The sequence below is a fragment of the Podarcis vaucheri genome, assembly GCF_965113315.1.
Source record: "Podarcis vaucheri genome assembly, chromosome: 11".
Classification (NCBI taxonomy): domain Eukaryota; kingdom Metazoa; phylum Chordata; class Lepidosauria; order Squamata; family Lacertidae; genus Podarcis; species Podarcis vaucheri.
Window position 1 is genome coordinate 28,860,752 of NC_138749.1, and position 21,802 is coordinate 28,882,553.

The 21,802-nt window shown below is 43.3% G+C and overlaps 1 protein-coding gene across 1 annotated transcript in view; it reads left to right on the forward strand.

Annotated features, from left to right (window-relative positions):
• ARSB (arylsulfatase B) overlaps positions 1-21,802 on the forward strand; it is a 95,907-nt gene that overhangs the window by 11,079 nt on the left and 63,026 nt on the right. Inside the window, exons 3-4 of the mRNA XM_082191960.1 lie at positions 7,389-7,579; positions 9,491-9,698. Coding sequence (XP_082048086.1) covers positions 7,389-7,579; positions 9,491-9,698 — 399 coding nt within the window. The remainder of the gene's footprint in view (positions 1-7,388; positions 7,580-9,490; positions 9,699-21,802) is intronic.

Genomic DNA, 21,802 nt, shown 5'->3' on the forward strand with positions numbered 1-21,802 from the left:
TTAGATGCCTCATTCCCCCATTTCAAGCTCAAGGACCTTCATCCCAAGTGTCCTTGATAGCTTGACCTTCATCATGTTCCTGAGGTAAAGCTCTGTATAGGGCCATGATATGAGGTAGAGTTTCATTTGAAACCATCTTGCTAATTGTACTTCTAAAACATGAAATGATACATGGCACCATACATAAAACCATTACCACTACTGTCAAGAAAAACAAGCAAGACAATAATATCCCTTTGAGTCCCGCAACATTAGGTAACCAATTGGTGAGCCATCCCATATCCCATCCTTCCCATGTTTGTACTGGGACATGTGCTATACTCTCCATCTTTGTGGCCAACACACGGATTGCCTCACCATTATCAGAAATGTTAAAGCAACAGGCATTCCCTGTCAAGTTCAAGACTCCACATAGGCCTCCCTGCTTGGCAAGTACATAATCCATTCCCATTTTCAGCTGCAAAATGGCGGCTCTACTTTCATCCAACTGTTGTGCAATAAGTCTCAAACTCTGGGCCGTTGCATTGGTTACAAGTTCCACTACTGCTTGCAATCGAATTATTCTGTTTAGATTATAAATAGGATCCCGTGCCCCTTGTATGAGCTCACCAGGATTCCAGGAGGCAGGATCATAATAGGCTATAATGCGCTCTGGTGGCCAATCATCAGTACCGCTCCAACTTTGGGTACTTCCTCCTGCTATATGAGAAATATCAGCGTTTCTTCGTGTTCGCTTGGCCAAATTAGTGGGCATAATCCACATTGGTGGTAATACCCATCCCAGGAAACAAGTCCCACTCCATTTGGAGGGGAGTTTCTTGTATGCCCATTCTCCACATATCCACCACAACCATCGGGTCTGAGGTTTTTGGTACGTGGAGTACAGAAGGCGAAATATCAAAAGAGGTAGAGAGTTCACAGTGCAGTATGTTAGATTGCCTTTTTCTGTCACAGTTATGTTCCATACCACTTTCCATGCATGAATAAAAGGAGGTGCACAGGGCAAGGTATTCCGAGTTCGATAGGTAGTACCGTGTGCCCAGGTATTCTTAATATAATCCCAAGTATAGTGACAATGAGAAGAGCCTATCATGGTAGAATCAGCTGCATCTGATGATTTATGTACACAGAATTCCCCTTGTACAGGTATAACTCGTAATGGTTGAGTTGAGTTCCATCCGGGGAAATTCTGTATTTCTGTTTGGTGTGGTATTTCGCTTACCATACCAATGGCATCTAATGGTATCGGTAATAAGGGCATACCTCCCTCTGAATCATCTGGCCCAAGAGAGCAAACAAGGCAATTGGTCCTATTTGCAACATTGGCTACCATCTCAGCTAAGCCTACCCACATATTGTGGTCATAGCGGAATCCATATTTAGCAAATTTGGTCAGATTCAAGGACCCTTCCCCTTCCCAAGGGATCAGGATTAATAATAAAATCATGTTGATGTCTAGCATATGCATTCCTTCCACAAAAGATTACCTTATTGTGATAGCAAATAAATATTAGTCCCAATATAATTCCCCCAGTGACAGAAATGGGGAACCACCAAGACCAAAACATATATCCCGAGGATCCCCAATGAGTAATATCTCTGATAATTGTTCCACAAGGGGGCAGTCAATCAATTGTATAAGAGAATCTTCCCGTTCACAGTCGCTGGTTCAGACGCTCCTCAAGCTTCAGGCGTGCGCAGGTCAGCCAGCTTCCAGGTTGTGGCTGCAGCAGGCCGGTCGTCTAATGTTGCCCGTGACCTAGCCCGTTCCCGGTAGGGCTAGATACAGGGGTTTTTGGAGAGAGTCAGTTTAAGAGGGTTAGAGGGGTCACCTTTGCACGTCCAACTGCCTTCGGACTTCTTCAAACGGGAGTGATGAATCCAGGGGGTCACCTCAGCTACCTTCACCGCTGTTGGAGTAGAGAGCAAGACGGTGTAAGGTCCACGCCACTTAGGTGCAAGTGGATCACGTTTCCACTCTTTCACCCATATGCTATGCCAGCCTGGAGCTGATGAATCGGCTTGGCAATGCTGCACGGTGTGCGCTCGAGGGCCCACCTGTTAAGATAAAAAAACAAACAAACACGGGAGAGAGACAAAAACACGGGAGAGAGATTGCACTTGTCCCTGTGTCACATGGTCTCCTATTTGTTTGAGGTCAGTTGGAATATCCTGAACAAAGGAGGGCGGCCTCCCATACAGGAGCTCAAAAGGTGACAACTTAAGTCTTTTTGTGGGTGCGCACCGAACACGAAACAGTGTTATGGGTAACACGTCTACCCTCCTGAGACTTTAGACATATTAGTGGGCTTCTGGCATGCCCTGCAGATACCTTGCACAAGCGCCTGGCGGTAGGTGGTAAGCCTGGCCAGGTGAATTGCATTGTTTGGATCCCAATTAGGATCTTCCAAGGGAAAGTTGTCCTGGAGATGACGGTCAATATTATAAATATTTCCCACTCTGGCCTGCTCACGCAAATACATCTGTGCCTTTTCAATTATGTCTCTCCTTTCCTCAGTGGTGAACAGAGTATTCAGGAGCTGGCGGCAATCTGTCCAAGTAGGACTATGAGTATTTATTATTGAGGTCACCAAGTCCATCATAGCCTGAGGTTTTTCTGCGAAAGATGGGGTGTTTTCCAATTCATCAGATCCGTAGTTGTGAATGGAATGTACTGGAGGATCGTAGTTCGAGGTGGCCGTGGTCCGGGTTGCCCGTTAACCAGCACAGGCTCCTCAAGTGCATCAAATACTCTTCTGAGAGGGGCTACTACGTGATCTTTCTCTTCGCTTTGCTCTAGGGGCCTCAAATCATAGGGGATGGTATTTGTCCCAAGGCGTTCTTTTAGCAGCCTTATACGCCTGGCTGTATTGCTTGCTGACCGATTAAGGTCTCCCTGTAACTTCTGTAATAATTCTCTAGGACTTGGATGTACAGGAGTTTGGGGTAGGCAATCAGTTGTTCCACTAAAAGAGACTGTAGATGGAGTTCTACTGGGACTCACAGATGGAATAACCACTTCTGCTTGGGCTTCATTATAGGACTCCAATGCCTCCTGAAGATATTTTTCATAATCTATCAAGGAATCAAGTTCTGTGACTCCAGCCCCATTATTCATTCCACTTTCTTGCCTTGGGGTTACAACTGGTGGAGGGTTTGAATTAGGCTCCCTTCGATGTGGAGCATAGGGTGGAGGTGGAAGCAGCTCTTCCTCTGGTCCCTCAAAAATGGGTTTGAGTTTATTTGGCAAGATTCCTTTCCTAGCTTTGGCTTTTACAGCCAATAATTTGCATCGTTGGACTTTGCATTCCCTTATCCATGGAGGATTTTTATTTAATGTGCTCAGCCAAGAATCTATATATGAAAATTGTTCTGGGCACCCTCCAGTTTCTTTGGTGATGTTAGACCAAAGTTTGCTTACTAAATTTATATCAAAGGTTCCCTGAAATGGCCATCCAGTATTTTGTTTTGGCCATTCTAGTTCACATAACGTTCTCAAGTGCTCTGGCGTCATTTTGACTCCATATGCCCCTGAGAAGGCTTTCTTAAAATTATTTAACATACATTCAAGAGGTGTATTTTCCCCCTTTGAACCCCCAACTCCCATTGTATGGCCCTGTGAAGTATCCACTCAGTCACTCACACACACGCTTCGTGGGTTTCCTTGCCTAGTGAAGTCGCCTTACTAGGAACCGAAGTACTGCCCACTCCACACTCAGGTCAGCTACAGATTGCTCTGTACTTTCTCACACATACAATGCGCTAGATACTTCACCACACACTACCTCCCAATCTTCCCTTTTCCCTACACCAGATCACCATCTGATGTACCCAGCCACCTAGCGTACTCAGTTCCCCTTTACTGAGACGCAGAAGTTTGATCAGGACTTCTCTTCCTCCCAATTAATTGGAGGGCCAAAACCCCTTAGTGCACTTACCCTTAGCTGGTTGCCTGTTTATTTCTCTGGTCCCCCCCCGGTCCGTCGCCGTCAGTGGGCAGGGTATCAGACAGACGAGACTGCTGCGTTCCCCTGGAAAAAATTTTCCCAGTGCGCGCTGGGTAGGCAATCAGTTGTCTTCTCTCTTGTACCCTGTCCAGTAAGGCGAAGGGGCTGCGTTCCAGCAGACCACTTATCCGAGTCGCAGGCACCATAAAATGTAGCACCCTGCTTGTGGTTAACGCTTAGCTGGAATGAAATATTCAACGCAGCAATAGAGAAATTAAAATAATAATTTATTTGTCAGACAAATAAATGAGAGGCACAGTGGTATATGGTTACCAAGCTCTGGCCTGGCCTCCTGCCATTATGGCCAGCACTTATATTCCCTTAATCCAGCCCCCTTTGCTCCTCCTTTGGCTGCCTCTGTCCAATCAGCCTGGTTGGATTTCCTATTGGCTGATTGCTATAACCAATCCTAAAAGATACACCCATATCCTCCTGTCCTTATATGGAACACAAAGAGCTATATATTGTTACATCTATAAATGACAAATAAGTAGTAATATATCTTACATGTGTCTCAACAAGGAATCTTAATTACCAGCTCACCTCTTGCCCTCCTTGCCCTATTGCCTTCTAAAACAAATGGTTAATCTTAAATTTTTATCTTAAACATATGTCAAGGATCTTGAGTTTCACATCAACATTGAAAGATCTCCTTCATTTGAAGGTTTCCAAACAAATGCCTGACCACTATATATCAGGACTGCTTGGATGGCGTCTTCCTGTCTGGCAGGGGGGCTAGGCTGGTGGCTGACTTAATTTCAGGATAAATACAACTCTTACAACTATATGAAATAAGAATCTAGCATTTCTTAAATCCTTTGCATAATTACATTTAAGCCAATATATTTAATACACAACACAGGTAGCCTCTTAAAAGGAATAAGGCCTTTGTAAAGTAGAAAAAGGAACTCAGTTTAAAACAGTTTCAAAAGAAGCCTCTTCAGTTTACACCCCCCCTTCAGCCAGCTGCTTTTCCCATTAGCTCTTCCCAACATTTATTGCCCTTTAACTCTCTCAGTTTAAGAAAGAAACAGCTTTAAAAAAAGACTTCCCAAAAATGCTCTCTTTCTGCCAGCTAGATGCTTCTCCATTTGGTCTTGGCCTTTTAACCTTAGAAAGAAGATCTGGCTCATTTTACTGGGAGGCACATTGGTATTATTTTACTATTTACTCATTCCTAATTATGTTTATCTCTGCCTTTTTTATCTTCTGTAACATGTAGGGTCAGTGTCCTCGTTCTCAGCCTGTAATTCCCCCTTTTTACGACTTTGCGAATTGTTTTCTGCTATCAATCAAGGGGCCCCCTTGTCTAGGAGGAAAACATTGCCAGTGTTCTCTAAACAGCTAGTCTTCTTGCCTGGCATGAAACATTTGAAAATCTAAGCCCATTTAATTTAGGAACCTGATCAAACATTAATAAAATGCAGGCTTATGATTAGATGCCTCAGTAGCATATGTGGGGCATGGTGCAAAAGACGGGCTCAGGTCCCCAGGGCCATACCTTCACAACAGAATCCAGCAGAAGAGACTCAGCTAGTGGACCAGATTCCTTCTTGCCCCATCTGCAGCCTCCTGCATGCCCTAAAAATCTATTGAAGGAGCATGGGGGCAGGAGGAAGAGGAGAAGGGCAAGCCCCATTGCATAAGCAGAAGTCTCCTGCAGCACTGGATATCACACATTGATTGCAAACTGATACCGGTAATGAGTTGTCAAAGAAATAAACAACTATCTGACTTTTAGAAGACATCTGTTTTTAATGTTTGATGTTTTACTGTGTTTTTAAAATTCTGTTGGGAGCCACCCAGAGTGGCTGGGGAAACAGCCAGATGGGCAGCATATAAATTGTTATTGTTATTGTTATTGTTGTTATTATTTTATTAATTATAGAGCTGGATGTGGGAATTTAAGATAGTAGGATCTGAACCTTGCAAAGACTAGGAAAGACTGACTTGGGTACAATAGCCATAATGGTCAAATTGAGGGGTTCCCCCCAATACAATTTTGAAAGACAATAAAATGCATTGTAGGATTGCCCCTTTTGTATAGAAATGTGCATTTTTCACAGTTAACACAAGCTCCTTACACAATGTTGTTTCAGTGTTGTCAGGTGCACTTCCAGAAAAAAAATTAAAAATTGGAAACGTCAAAGGCCATGTTTAGGTAACTGAGGGTGTAATCCATGCTATATCGTGGCATTGGTACACTGCTAATTTTAATTATCTTTTGGATGTTTAATATCTGTTTTTGCCTACCTTTTATTGATAATTCTGGTTTTGTTTGTAATAAAATCTAAATTATTTAAAATCATGTGGCATAAATTTTTTGTTAAATATAATAAAGAAATATAGGACTTTCATTTGCTCGGTGTGACTGCAAACCGGAGGAGCTGTCTGTTAACTCTTACTATCCATTGGTGTTAAGCCTGATTTGTGTCTGTTAAACGGCACTAATTTGTGGCAAGCTAGCTGCAGAAGGATTTTATTTGGAAATCCTTCTGTTCTGTTTGGAAATGGGGATACTTTATTCTGGAGAGACTGTCTCACTCACCAGTTGGTGTCAGCAGGAGATTGGAAATGTTTGAATAGCTTGCATGAAAAATACTCTTTGCAACATAGAAATAGCTTAGTAATTCTAGCTTCAGCTGCAAGAATTATTATAGGGTTTTTGTTTCGTTTTGTTTTATCTTGGCTGCTGTGGCTTTTCATCTTTGACGTTCCATAATTTCAGTTTCAAAATCTCTCATGCACTTGCCAATTTAAAAGCATCATTGGACTCCTATTAACCATGCAAGCATGGAAGCAGATGTTAACGGTTTTTGTTTTTAGTTTTTTAATGGTGGGGATGAGAGAGTTTGCCAAATGATTTGTTGACTTGTTTTATAAAAACAATCCTATTTAGTCCTGGTATTCCGCCCCCTCCCCCAGGTGTACCAGACCAGGTAAATTCCTCCTTTTTACTGACTTGCAAATCTTACTGCCATTCTGCTTTTAAAGACTCTCCTACTGAAATTGTCACAGACAATTTCTGGAATGCCCTCCCCAGTGAGGCATGTCTCCTTCCCTCATTATTGGCTTTCAATATAAATTAAAAAACATTCCTGTTTATCCAGGCTGAAGGATACTGACCATAGCAACCATGAAATTTGCAGCTTTGAGGGTATGTGATGGTTTTTAAAAGGTTTAGATACTCTAAAAGCTTTAAAATGCTTTTTATTTGTTTGCTAATGTTTTAAATATGTTTTATTTTAAATTGTATTGTTTAAACATTTTGATGTTTGCTTCCTTGGGCTTCTTTGAGAGGAAGGGTGGGAAGAGAAATGTAATGAATACATAAATTTAATGAATACATAAAAAGAGAGACTTGATATTTCTCTCTTTTAGGTTACCTTCTTGGAAGTGAAGATTACTATTCTCACGAGCGCTGTGTGGCCATCAAAGCGAAGAACGTAACTCGATGTGCTCTTGATTTTCGAGAGGGAGAAGAAGTTGCAGATGGATTTGAAGACATGTACTCTACTAATGTGTTTACAGAAAGAGCAGTAGATCTTATAGCTAATCACCAGACTGAGAAGGTACAATTCTGTCTCTTTCTTAAAATATAAAGTTGGAATTAATACATTTTGATGCATTTATGATCAGACGCTTTGGTGCAGCTACCTGTTCTTAGTCCCATTATAGTCGTAAGTTCATAATCGGGAATTTAACAACATATTGGGGGGAAATCATTGACAGGGCTGTCCTACAAAATAGATCAGAAAGAAACTGAATTCAGTTTCTCAAACATTTTCTTCGGTTTTTCTGCTCCTTGTATGAGAAATTTGATAGAGCAGCTTCAAAATACTGTAATATTAGTTTGTTTAAATCTCGGTGGTAAAACTTGTACCAGTGCTATCTGCTTGCAGCACCTGTGGCTGCCAGTGTGATGTGGCAAATAGTGTTGTGCTTGATGGTTGCATTGGTTCAGTTCCTTCATCATTCACTGGCTCCCTGTGGCAGTCACTATGGCTGAAATCCTATACATGGTTGTCTGGTAAACAACCCCCTTTAACTCAGTGGGACCAACTTCACCTGCAAAGGATTTCCATGTATGCCTCTGCCACATCACTCTTAGGTCTCTCATTACCTAAGGTTGGTGTGGAGATGAAGTTGGAAGAACCTTATGTATGCTGTCTTTAGGTCCTTGGTAGAAAACCATATATGTTATTATTAATCTTGCATTGAGATTATTAATACCAATACATTGTTAAACCAGGTGATCAATTAGATATTATTAAATATCAGTACAATGGTACCTTGGTTCTCAAACACCTTAGTTCTCAAACGCCAAAAACCTGGAAGTAAGTGTTCCATTTTTTGAATGTTTTTCGGAAGCCAAATGTCCAATGCTGCTGTTGGCTGTTGTTTCTGGGGCACCTGCACCAATCAGAAGCTGCGCCTTGGTTTTCGAACAGACTTCCAGAATGGATTAAGTTTGGCGCTTTTGTTTTTGCTATTTGCTTTTTGTTTTTGTGGCTTTTTCGGCTAATTTGTTTTTGTGACTGTGTGGAACCCAGTTCAGCTACTGATTGATTGATTGATTGATTGATTGTGTGACTGTGGAAATGGATAAAAGCCCCCCATCCAAACAATGACTATCATCAGTGCAGGTAAGAAAGAAAAAAAATATTATTTTTATCATTTACAATACTGTCTTATTTATTTTATAGTACAGTACATTGATGATTGCTTTCATTTTATGGATCAATGGTCTTGTTAGATAGTTTTGCATTACTTTCTATGGGAAAGCACGCCTTGGTTTTGGAATGCTTTGGTTTTGGAATGGACTTCCGGAAAGGATTAAGTTTGAGAACCAAGGTACCACCGAAATGTTAAATATTAACGTTGTGATTAAATATTAATCTAAACCACTTAATGTTAAACATCTCAAAGCAATAAAAAGTAAAAACTATTAATATAAACCACAAAAAGAAATGAAAGATGCAATACAATACCATAAGGTACAAACAGGGAGAAGGCCAGCCTTAGTGGCCCAGGAAAAACTGAGAAAAGAAAGTTTCATCTTTAAAAGATGTCTCAGGCAGATTACACAAATAGTACTCCCTGTCCTGCACCACTAATGTAGCATGTCTGACCCAATTACTAGTGTGCCCTGCTCTTAAATATTTCTAGACTTCCCTAATGAAAGCAAAAATTGAATTTGAAGGTCTGCCTGGAGTTAGATCAGCTTATGGCCCTCCAGATGTTGTTGGACAGCAACTCTCATCATCCTTGTCTGCTGGCCATTCTGGCTGGGGCCAATGGAGTCTGGCAACATCATAAAAATGGGGATGTCTTCAATTAAATATTCTTTTATCCTTGAGAACTAAAGACAGAAGGCAGGAAGGAAGCCAGTAGTTGCAGCTGGAAGCTTATCAGCCAGTATTCTGATTATGGCATTTAATGATGCGGTCTCTTTTTTTGGTGTTGTGCCTTTTTGGCGACAGCCTCTCTTTCTCTACCTCGCTCTGCAATCAGTCCACGAGCCTCTTCAAGTACCTGAGAAATACATAGAGCCATATTCTTTTATCAAAGACAAAAAGAGACGCAAATATGCGGGAATGGTGTCTATTATGGATGAAGCTGTGGGAAATGTCACTGCAGCCCTGAAGAAGTACGGCCTTTGGAACAACACGGTTCTAATATTTTCTACAGGTAAGATTAACAGTTAGATATACGCACATATTATTGGCAATTTTCTGTTGGCTATTAAGCTAATTATCTAGCAGGGGAAATGGAGGTTGGGAAAGAATGCAGAAGGCTTACTTGGTATCTGTGTAAGGAATGTAACCCCCCCCCCCCAAAAAATCGTTAAACTCTTAATAAACCGTCCCTGCAAACCTAAGACACAGATACCCATTCTGTTGGCTACAACAGAATGCTTCTGTCAGCAGGGGCAGTTGGAGGGGGCTAGGAAAGATTTGTGGGCACCACGTTGGTGACCCCTTGAGAAAAAAAGCAGTCCAGAGCTAAGGCTGCGTCGGTGAGACTCTGCAACCAAAGAATACATGTGCTTCTTTTTTACTTTGTACGACACCTGGAAAAAAAGACCCAAGTTGCTTTGCTTTGTTGCAGTCTTGATATGATAGGGCAATTTGCAGCATTCACATTGATAAATACTACTGCAATTAATCCTACTTGTAGCCAAAATTGCAGTGGCAGTTTCCGTGTGCTGGAGGGGTGGGGAGGAGTTCTGAAGTGGGGAGCTGGCTCCTTGTGTGAGGCTCGCACAGATGCCGCAGTTTGAGCCTGGGGCCATCTGCATTCCAAGCAGATGCTGTCTGTGCCACTGAGCTATGGCCCATAGCCTGCTGTTTGTCATGGCTTCTTAATGTGTACAGTCATACTTCGGGTTAAAGACGCTTCAGGTTGCGTTTTTTTGGGTTGTGGACTGCTGAAACCCGGAAGTACCGGAACAAATTACTTCCGGGTTTTGGCAATCGCACATGCACAGAAGGCTAAATCGCGCTTTGTGCATGCGCAGATGTGCTGAATCGCAACCCACATGTGCGCAGACACACCACTGTGGGTTGCGGACGCTGCAGGTTGTGAACGTGCATCCCGCACAGATCATGTTCGCAACCCAAGCATCCACTGTACCCATGTAATCAAATATTATAGTAAACATGCTTCTGTTTTAGTGCTAAATACCGGAAAGTGTGGGAAGCAATAAGTGGGGCTTCCACCTAACAGAGGCTTAACGGTTCCTTGATAGGCAGAAATTCAACAGACTTACCTGTTCCAGGCAAAAAAATAAAATGATGGGGAAGGGTGACGTACTTTATCATTGTCACAAGAGGGCACCATAAGATGCGAAGTAGGGCTTCTCTTGTGACAATGCTGTTTGATAGAGCCCACATACTAATTTATTTCCACGGTGCATTGTTGGTTCAAAGTGTAGCCCTTTTTACTGCTAACACTAGGAGTTTTCAGCCTTTGTCACAGTGTTCCTCCCAAGGGCAGAAAACAAAACAATCTGTGTACCTCCCCCTCCACCAACGGCTGCTACAAACTAATCAACATCCTGTTCCTATTTGGCATCCTGGAGAGTGTTTGTGTTGGGCCTTCGTCTGCAGGTGGAAATGCCAGAGAGTACCGTATTTTTCGCTCTATAAGACACACCAGACCACAAGACGCACCTAGTTTTTGGAGGAGGAAAACAAGAAAAAAAATATTCTGAATCTCAGAAGCCAGAACAGCAAGAGGGATCGCTGCGCAGTGAAAGCAGCAATCCCTCTTGCTGTTCTGGCTTCTGGGATAGCTGCGCAGCCTGCATTCGTTCCATAAGATGCACACACATTTCCCCTTACTTTTTAGGAGGGAAAAAGTGAATCTTATAGAGCAAAAAATACGGTACTTCTCCACGTTGCTCCAGTATGAAAACTAATATCTGGGCATCTTTCTGAAACATAGCCTACTCTTTGAGATGGCCTTTGGAGTTCAGAGAGAAGTTGGAAAAGGAACTTCTTTTTATTTTGCTCTGAGTCCTCTTTGTTTTTTACTCCTCTTAAAAAAACTCCACTGGTGTTTGGGTGGGCTGTTAATCTAAATAAATAATATAGTGAAATATGCACAAGTCTAATCCTGAATTGGTTCAATTTCAGCTGAATGATACCCGTATAACAAAAGGTATAATAAAATCATGGTGGCATTGTTTTAAAACAACATATAAGAACTTAAGTAGTTAAATGTGCAAATTTCAGAGGACAACAGGTACAAGCCAAGCCTTTTGCTGCTTTGGTGTAAAGACACTAAAATATTACTGTGTGTAAATATAGTGGAGTGGGGGGGCATCACTGTTTTGCAGGATGAGGCTGAGTTTCCATTTAATTCATTACCAGCTAGCAATTGGTTGACGTATGCCTGGGACCCTACAAAGATCCATATTGTTTGCCCCTAGAGAGAACTGCAGTGTTCTACAGATCCTATGCAACCAGATTAAGATTTGAAATGATGAATTGATTCTTAATATGTGTGACTGGGGAGGAGCTTTGGAGTTCAAACTGAGGACAGCGTTCTTCGCAGATACATACCTTGAGCTGCTTGTGCACAGTGTAGGTCTTTGATGTATTCGTTAAATGTCTGGCATCAGTGGGAGTATAGAGAGGCCCATTCTGCAAGTGATTATAGACAGCATACACACACATCTGTGTGTGCGCACACACACACGTGCACACACACAGTGTCTTAAATTGTTTGGTGCATAAGTTCAAGAGTCCAGTTCAATGGGAATGCCAGAGGTCAGAAATCAACTTGCTTGGTTGAGCTATGAATTGGAGCTTTCATAGAGGTTGCATAGCTGTCGTAAATACTATTAATCCTCCCCTTTCATAAGCACTGGAAGGATTCACCCACACAATTTAAAAACTTAATAATGGGAAAAAATGACATGCTTTTATTGCTATCTTTGGCAGCCAGTTCTAAATGCTTCATCCAAGCTGAAGTGTACAGAAGAGTTGCTTGTAGGCTTGCCCCCTGCTTCAATCCAGTCCTCAGCCTCATGCCTTTTTAATAACTAAATGTTTCAGACATTCCATATCAGCACCACCCTTTATAATTCTGGACATATTTAGTCTCCCTTTTATTGTTCCTAATATAGATAGTTCAGACTCGTCAGATGGTTCCTTTTTTCCACAGAGGGATTCCAGATGCAGTGTGCCTCTTTCTGCTGGTTGGTTGATATTTCTATATTGACATACTACTTATTGGCCATGTTTGCACATAACAGTAAGCCAGAGTTAAACGAAGTATGGATTACCAGGAATGAGCAAGCACACTAGTACATGCGACTCATACTGTCTCTGCCCTCTTCCTTTTCCCTTTGTTGCATTGGGAGGAAACACATGAGTGTGCTGACTTAGTATTACAGTGGTACCTCTGGATACGCACACCTCCGGTTGCGTATCCTTCAGGATGTGAACGTGGCAAACCTGGAAGTATTTTTCCGGGTTTCACTGCACATGCATGTGCAGAAGTGGTCTACCGCCCCACGCGCATGCACAGAAGTGGTCCCTCCGGTTGCGGAAACCTTGGGATCCGACTGGAGCTCTGGAATGGATGCTGTCCGCAACCAGATGTACCACTGTACATGCAAACTAGTCCTTGTGCCTTGTTTCTCTCCAGACAACCACAAGGGCAAACCAAGAACAAAGCATGGTTCACATGGAATGCTAAGCTGGCAGTCTGGTTTTGTTTTTCCCCTGACATGGCAAAAGGTATAGGGTGTGTGTGATTTGAGCAGTGTACACCAGCATGCTTGCTCATTTCTGGTAAGCCATACTTGGTTTAATTCTGGTTTACTGTTATGTATGCACCGGGCTCCTGAGGATGCAAATTCATATTCAGTATGATATTGGCCCTTGGTCTGATCCATCAAGGCTCTTCTTCTCTACTTAAAAGAAAGAAAAAAATGCTGTCTAATTCTCGGTTGCTGCCCAACATTGTTTGGAACAAAATTGTGGGTGGGCTTCAACTAAGTTGTTGCATATATGAAGCGAGGTCTGCTTGTGCAATGAGATTTCCACCCTTCTCCCACCCATGGAGCCTGGCACCCCCTCAATCTGATCTGCAGGGCTTAATAGGAGCTCTACCTATGCCAATTTTGAGTGCCCCACCTTCACTCTAGGCACCATAACTGTTGCTTCATTGCCCTGAGCTCCCTGGAAAACCAAAATGTGCCTTCATCCACAGAAAGAGGATGCTCTCAGGAGCAATTGTGTCATCTGTCCAAGTTGTTGCTTTAATCCAGAGATCAACCAGGACTTTGAGGCAATGGGGCCTTACCTGGAACAGTCAGAAAACCATCTAGATCCATTTTGGCTTGATAGGTATCTCCACCCTACTGGAGGTTAGGAGTTCCTGTAGTCTTAAACTTCATCAAATAGTTGATTACGGCCTCACTGTGTGCAGATATGATCCCCTATTTGTTCATTTAGGAATGAGGTTCTTTAGACCAGGGAAACAACAGAAAGGAAAAAAGGATAAACACCCCTCCCCACCCCCGCACACTGCTTCTCTGCTCCTAATCACCCCCTTCCTCAAAATCAGTTTTGATCCATTTTGTTACATGCATGTCTGTGTAATGTGTAGTTAGGCCCCTAAACAGGTTTGTTCTGAAGTAACTTACACTGAAATGGAAACTTGGACTCTTCCAAGTAAATGTGTTTTAGATATATGTTTAGTAAATATGTCTGTCACGTTCTTTATTAACTATAGAATTCTGGCCACAACCTCTGTAATATGTCAGTTGTATTAATAAATACTACATTTGGCATATCCTTCTACAAGGATGCCTTAGTTTCTAAATGTTTTTATAATTCCCTGAGAACCTATTTTGTTTTTCTCCTCTATGGAAACAGCTTCACCTTTTGGTGTTCTGCATAATTTCACATGTTCCGTAAATGGTGCAGAATGAGACAGTGAAATGTTAGGACTTGCGACAAGCCTGCTGAGATCTTAAAACCGACAAATGATTTTCTAGTTAATTAATAGCCTGTCTTTTTCTTGACATAGTACAAGCCGATCTGTCACCGCTGCTCAAAAGCTGATTGTGTGCTCTTGTTTGATTAATCAGGTCCCATGGCTTAAGCCAAGCTGCACTGGTACCTGCGTCTGTGCACAATGTCACAAACAATGTCACAAACTACCGTACTTGTGATAAACAAGCAAAAAGTTGATATGCACACACACGGCCTGCTCTTTATTTCTTATTCTTTAATGAAGACAATGCAATTTTATCTTTATAAACCAGGCTAACATTTAGGGCTTGCTTCACACCTAGATGAATTGGCATGTGAAAAGGTGCCACGAATGTCTAGTTTGCTGCATGTACTGGCATGTAGAAGCAGAGGCTTGGGATGCAACAAGCTGAGCACTACAGTGTGGCGCTAACACAGAGGGCACATATGCTCCTTAACAGCCAATAGGAACAACTGATAGGTATATGAATGCCTTTGGAGGGTGGGATAGTAACTAGCCACAGCTTCTAGGTAGTGTAGATCAGTGTTTCCCAACCTTTTTTGGGCAAAGCCACACTTGTTTCATGAAAAAAATCTCGAGGCACACCACCATTACAGCCCCGTGACGTCAGCACGCAGCGTCACACCGGGAGGGACATGAATTGCTAGCAAATTACATAATCACCTCCTTGAGGGCTGGCTCATCTTCTCCGAAGGCAGAACCCCATTAATTAGCAGCACAGACTCACACCATAGCCAAGACGAGGGGGGGAAACCTCAGTCATGCACAGTCATGCACATGTGGGGGCTAAATGAGGACGAAGACCGGGCAGAGAGCAGGGTTCAAATCACCCCACCTGGCCAGGACAATCCCTGGGTGCTCCCTTGGGCCACTCGCCTGACCCACCTCGCAGGGCTGTTGTTGCGAGGATAACACGGGGAGAACCACGCGCGCCCCCGGGAGCTCCTTGGAGGAGAAAGTGGGTGATGAATGCAATGCACGAAATATATGAGAGGCGACCAGGTTTTGCAGGTGAGGGGGCCCCGCCAGCCTCCGCTTCCAACACCCGGCGCAACGACGCCGAAGTTTCCCCCCGAGCTCGGCTCGGGGAGCAGCGCTGCTCCCCCCCGGCTCCCCTTCGCCCTCCCGGCTCTCTCTGCCGCCCACTGGGGACCCCCCTCACCTGCCAAGTCCGGAGCACCGGTGGAAGTTGCATGCATGCATGCAGGGCGCCACATTGCCATTGCATTGCACTGCACTCCATGCAACGCCTGCACGCATGCATTGCCTTGCACGCCCGCCAAGGGGTCTCCCCGCGGTCCGATGCGTCCCCTCCGGCGCGGATGCAGCATTGCAAAAATAAAACCCCCCCGACGCAGCCCTACCTGGGGGGCAGCCTCCGCCTCCGCGGGGATCCCCGGGCTCCATCCTGCCGCCCGATCTCCGCAGGCAGGCTGCGCGGGGTCTGCGCGGAAGAGCCCCTGGCCGCCGCGGCCGCGCTCATTCCATGGCCGGGAGAAGAGCGCTTCAAACAAAACACCCGGCCCGTCAGGCCACGCTGGGAAACGTAGTTTGCGCACCCCGCGCGGGCGCGGAGCCCAAGGACGAGGGGACTACGGATCCCGGCAGCCCCCGCGCCGGGGACGGAGGGGGAGAGGCCGGGTGCAGGGATGGAGGGACGGGTGGGCGAGTGAGTGAGTGAGTGGCAGCCGCCAAGCCTTGGCCGAGAGCCAGGAAGGGCCTCCCCGGAGGAGGAGGAGGGAGGCGCAGAGCGGGAGGGAGGGAGGGAACCCCAAGGGTCATCTAGTGATGGCGCCCCAATCAAAAATTTGACTTAAAAAAAATAATCTTTCGAATTTTTTAATTTTTCCCGCGGCACACCAGGCAACATCTCGCGGCACACTAGTGTGCCGCGGAACAGTGGTTGGGAAACACTGGTGTAGATCTTTGTAGTGTGTATCTTTGGCTTGCTGGCAATTCTATCAAAGTCCATCAAAAGCCTTGGAGTGTTCTTCTTCGAAAACTCCTATATTCATATCTGTGATTATGTGTCCTGAACATGTCTGTTGAGAAGATTGCTATAATACCCATGCAACAAAAAGCCACATGATTCAGAGAAAGAGATCTGTGCTTTTGAATGAATATAATGATATGAAATGAGCCCAGCTGTGTGCATGTGATGCCACAGTAGTTATTTAGATGCATTTTGTTAGGATTGCATATATGCTTTTGCAGATAAATGTTCCAACATGCATGTATATGTATATGTATATGTATATGTATGTTGTTGTTGTTTAGTCATTTAGTCGTGTCCAACTCTTCATGACCCCATGGACCAGAGCACGCCAGGCACTCCTGTCTTCCACTGCCTCCCGCAGTTTGGTCAGACTCATGTTTGTAGCTTCGAGAACACTGTCCAACCATCTCGTCCTCTGTCGTCCCCTTCTCTTTGTGCCCTCCATCTTTCCCAACATCAGGGTCTTTTCCAGGGAGTCTTCTCTTCTCATGAGGTGGCCAAAGTACTGGAGCCTCAGCTTCAGGATCTGTCCTTCCAGTGAGCACTCAGGGCTGATTTCCTTAAGAATGGATAGGTTTGATCTTCTTCCAGTCTCCTCCAGCACCGTAATTCAAAAGCATCAATTCTTCGGCAATCAGCCTTCTATATATATGTGTGTGTGAAAATGAAAAGATGGCTTTCACACATCCACAATACACAGCTTGATTCTGAGGATATGCTTCTCTCTGCCTTGTGCTTAACCATCTGCCCTACACATCTTTCAGAACTTGCAAAAATTTGGCAGGCTACAAAGATGATTTAAAATCCTTTTAAGTTTATGGAGACAGAATCTACTTGAGGGTTGAACAATACTAATCCAATCCAGTCTGGTTCCCTGCTGTGCAAGGTATTGTCCAGTACTACAGGAATATCCTGGTGGAATGGACTTTACATGTCCCAAGGTTAGCTTTCAGCTGAGATTTCCTTTCAACTCTGCTTTTGCCATCTTCTCAAAGCCCCCACCCACCCCAGCAAGTCCTGCCCATCCTAAAAATAGCTAAAAACTGTTAGCACATTCTGAAAGACTCTAATGAATTGGCAAAACAAGGAACGAATGTTAACTCCCAAGCTGCCTGCTTTGCTTTAATAGATGATCAATATAAACAGCACACTAGTAGAGTTCTGTGGTGGACCAGCCAGGTTAGACACCCATGAGATTTTGGTATGATCGGGGGAGGGGGATTCAAAAGTAGTAAGATGACTGCAAGTACCTGAATAGTTAGGGAGATTCATTCATTCATTCACTGATTTGCTACATTTATATAATAGATTGTCATATAAGTTACATGATAAAAGGAGGAAATAAGAAATGAAGCATATCCAGGGACCAGCGATTTCCACCTGTTGCATTAAGGTTGCATAAGGACCAAGTGGAACAGCACAAAAGAAAGCACTTCTGGGATAGGGTAGGAGAAAACCAAGTGGCATTTGTATCCAGCCAAGGTCAGTGAGAATGAGATGGTTGGATGGTGTTCTTGAAGCCACTAGCATGAGTTTGATCAAACTGCGGGAGGCAGTGGAGGACAGAAGTGCCTGGCGTGCTTTGGTCCATGGGGTCACGAAGAGTCGGACACGACTAAACGACTAAACAACAACAACAAAAAGGTCAGTGGGAAGGATAGGCCTTATTGTGTCACCTCTCAAAGCATATCCCTTGTCATGCAATAGCTTGAGTTGAGGCAATGTGTTGCAATGTGGAAGCACTTCAACATTTCTCACTAACGTTAACAACAGCAATTTCTCACCAATATTCAAGAAGCATCACAAATGTTTAAGATAAGCATTTATAAATCAGAATTTGAGAGTGCTGTTGTGTTCAGGTTGTGCTTGTAGGTTTTCCATGGGCCTGTGTGAGAACTGGATACTGGACTAGATGGGTCACTGGCCTGACACAGCAGCACTGCTCTTATAGAATCATAGTATTGTGGCTTTGGAAGGGACCGTGAGGGATATCTGGTTCAACCATCTGCAAGGCAGGAATCTTTTTCCCAACGTGGGGCTCAAACCACGACTCTGAGATTAAGAGTCTCATGCTCTACTGGCTGATCTATGCTCTACCAACTATTATGTTCTTAATTTAGTTGATATATGGGATACTTTAGAAGTAGTATCAAAAATATCTTGATTATTAGAAATTTCATAGATAATGGACCATTACTAGCTAAAACCAAATAATCTCATCATGCATGGAACCCCCAGTGTGAGCTGAGATCTTTTTACACAGAAGCCTGTAGAAGTAGGCTGTATCTGTATGTTGCACCATCCCTTCTTTTTTTGTGATGGACGTCCTGTTAGAGGACTTCCTGCTTGCTGAAGGTTTGTAAGAAGGAGCTCACTTCAATGCCCCACTACATGGGGGGGGGACCTATATACAGTGGTACCTTGGGTTACATACGCTTCAGGTTACATACGCTTCAGGTTACAGACTCTGCTAACCCAGAAATAGTACCTCGGGTTAAGAACTTTGCTTCAGGATGTGAACAGAAATCATGCTCTGGCGGTGCGGCAGCAGCAGGAGGCCCCATTAGCTAAAGTGGTAACTTGGGTTAAGAACAGTTTCAGGTTAAGAACGGACCTCCCGAATGAATTAAGTACTTAACCTGAGGTACCACTGTACTAGGCTGGAACAAATCCATCACAACAACAACAGCTACTAGCACTCTTATCTATTGTCATAAAGGAAAGTAAATTTTATAGAGCAGGCTTTGGCCAAATAATGGAGAAACATCATGGATACTGTCCTGGTGACAATTAACAAGGTTTTCCAAACCCACTTAGGCTAAGCAAAATTTATACAGGAGATTACTGTTGGAACTACAGTGTTCTAGGAATGTATGTAGATCATATTTGTTGGACAAGTTCCAAGATTATTAATTTTTAGAATTAAATCCTTTATAAAACCAATGATATGATGGGTTATGTTTTACCACTAGGTCCATTGGCTGCATTATTCTGTTTTTGTGAGTTATGTAGTTCTTTGTGAAGAGATGGAAATGATTATCCATTTGTTAATAGCAGCATGAATGGCCATAAACTAGAAATAGAAAAAACAAACCCATCCCCCCATCACAGACTGGCTGTTAGAAGACTTAAGAGATTGTGTGTGTGACCAATGCCATCAGAGTAAAAGGAGGCAGGTGGGTGAATAATTGTTTTATGGAGAAATTGAGCCATTTCATAGCTATTTGGAATAATAAAGTAGAATATGCTGCCCAATATTATACTTGGAGTCATACAAGAGAATAATAAATTTTGGACCAACAACATTGATCTGTTGTTTTCCTGTCGTGGTCTGCTGTAGAAAATTGGACCATGTGGATTTCTCATTTTGTGTTATCCTGTTGTTTAGAGGTGGGTTTTTAAATACATGCATACATACATACATACATGCCACTCCTGGCATCAGAGAAGGGAACTGATTTGGAAAGCAGATGTAAATAGGTCTGATCGGCCGACTGGAGTTATAGTTCACACTAAATAAAGCCACTTCCTTGGGTTTTGGCCTGTGCTTTGCAAGATATGGTGCTGTAATTACAGCTGCTCTTTATTTGAGAATCGTTGCAGGAGAAAAACAGCACCACACTAGCAGCTGAGCAATTCCCTGACACTGAGCTACAGCCATGTCACTCATGCCACTATATGCTGAAATGTTTAATCCTTTGTTTTTATTGTTGGTGTTCCTGGGTTGGTTTGGGGGGCTTTAGATGCTGGCCAGTTTTCATTGGCTGCAGGGATTGTTATTGGAATGGCTGACAGCTGTCTGCCAGGCTGTCTGCAGAGCCTTCCTGTGCTCACTGCTGTTCAGCTTCACAGAGCTATTGTTCGCCTTGAGCCCTCCCTCCCCACTCCCTGCCTTAAAGCCTTTCCCAGCCATATCCTGATATGGTAAACCGCTTAAATTAGCTCCAGATTGCTCTGTTTATTTTGTGCAAGATAAGCGACAAAGTGCAGCCACAGCCGTCCACCTCAAATAAACTGAGGAGGAAAGAGAAGAGAGCAAGGTAATCTGGGTGACCAAATGAGCAGCCTCCAAACAAAAAAGGCACAACACAAAGCGTTAATATGCATAGATCATTTCCTCTCTCCCTCACAGTGCTGCTGTGCCAGAGAGCATATTCTTGGAAGTAAGTGCAGACTAAATGCGGCACTTTATTTATTTTCAAGGCAGCATTCTCATATAGCTGGCAACCTTATAGGAATCCCTGCTCATTTCCTCAAGATCTTGTGTTTGTTTTTTGTTTGTTTTCCCTGGAAAAGAAAATAGGGGGAAACCTTCTGTTGTCTAGAATGATGTTTAAAAGCAGCCTCCCTCATATGCGTCAGTCTTGATAACAACCACCCTTAGGCCTCTACTTCAGTAGGTTTTGCATTTCTGACTGTAAATGTGTTCTCTGCGCAGCTTGGAGTGTGTTAAGATTGCGGAGATTCGGCTTTCTGAAGTTCTTACACAACATCTGGGAAAGTGCAGCAATAATGGCCTCATTTCCTCCACGGCCCTTTTGAAGGCATTACAAATATACATCTCAATTAGGTCCTTAACTTAAAAAAAAAATAAAACCAAAAAAAACCCCAGATGAGTAGATCCTGTTCCAAAAGAACACACTGCTTCAAAAGGCGTAAGGGGATGCCCAAACAGGGCATTCAAAGTAAACTTCCTTCTCTGAATAAGAACACATAAATGTTCCAGCCACATTTTAGCAGGTTTTGACCCTCGGAATTCAGTATTCCATTCAGTAGACACAGGTTTTTGGCTACATTCCTAAATAAACTTGCATTGAAGCAAGTTGCAGTGAAACCGGTGGATCTTCCTTCCAAGAAAATGGTTGCCATCTGCAGATATTCTACATTAAAACAAAAACAAGCTTAACTATGTGGGACAGCCATTTGCTTTGTTCAAGACCTTGTGCAAGAATGTGACAGAAGGAAAACAATGTTGCATTTCGAAAATATATTTTGCACGTGTGTGGGAGCTTATTTTTACAGTTATATAGAAATGTATATAGTGGATGTGGTGGTATTTGGAGTTGCTACAAACCTCATTCTTTATTTTACTCGCTGGTTCCTCCTAGGCTATGTGTTTAGGGCTGAGATACATGCATCATTTTGTTAATCCTGCAGACTGTTCATTTTATCTCAGGAGCACGTTAAGGAATATTTTGAGGAGGAGACTTTGTGCTCAGAAATGGCTTTTTACTTGCTATTTTCCAGAGCAGAGTAACCTTACCTTAGCTGCTATTATAATTGA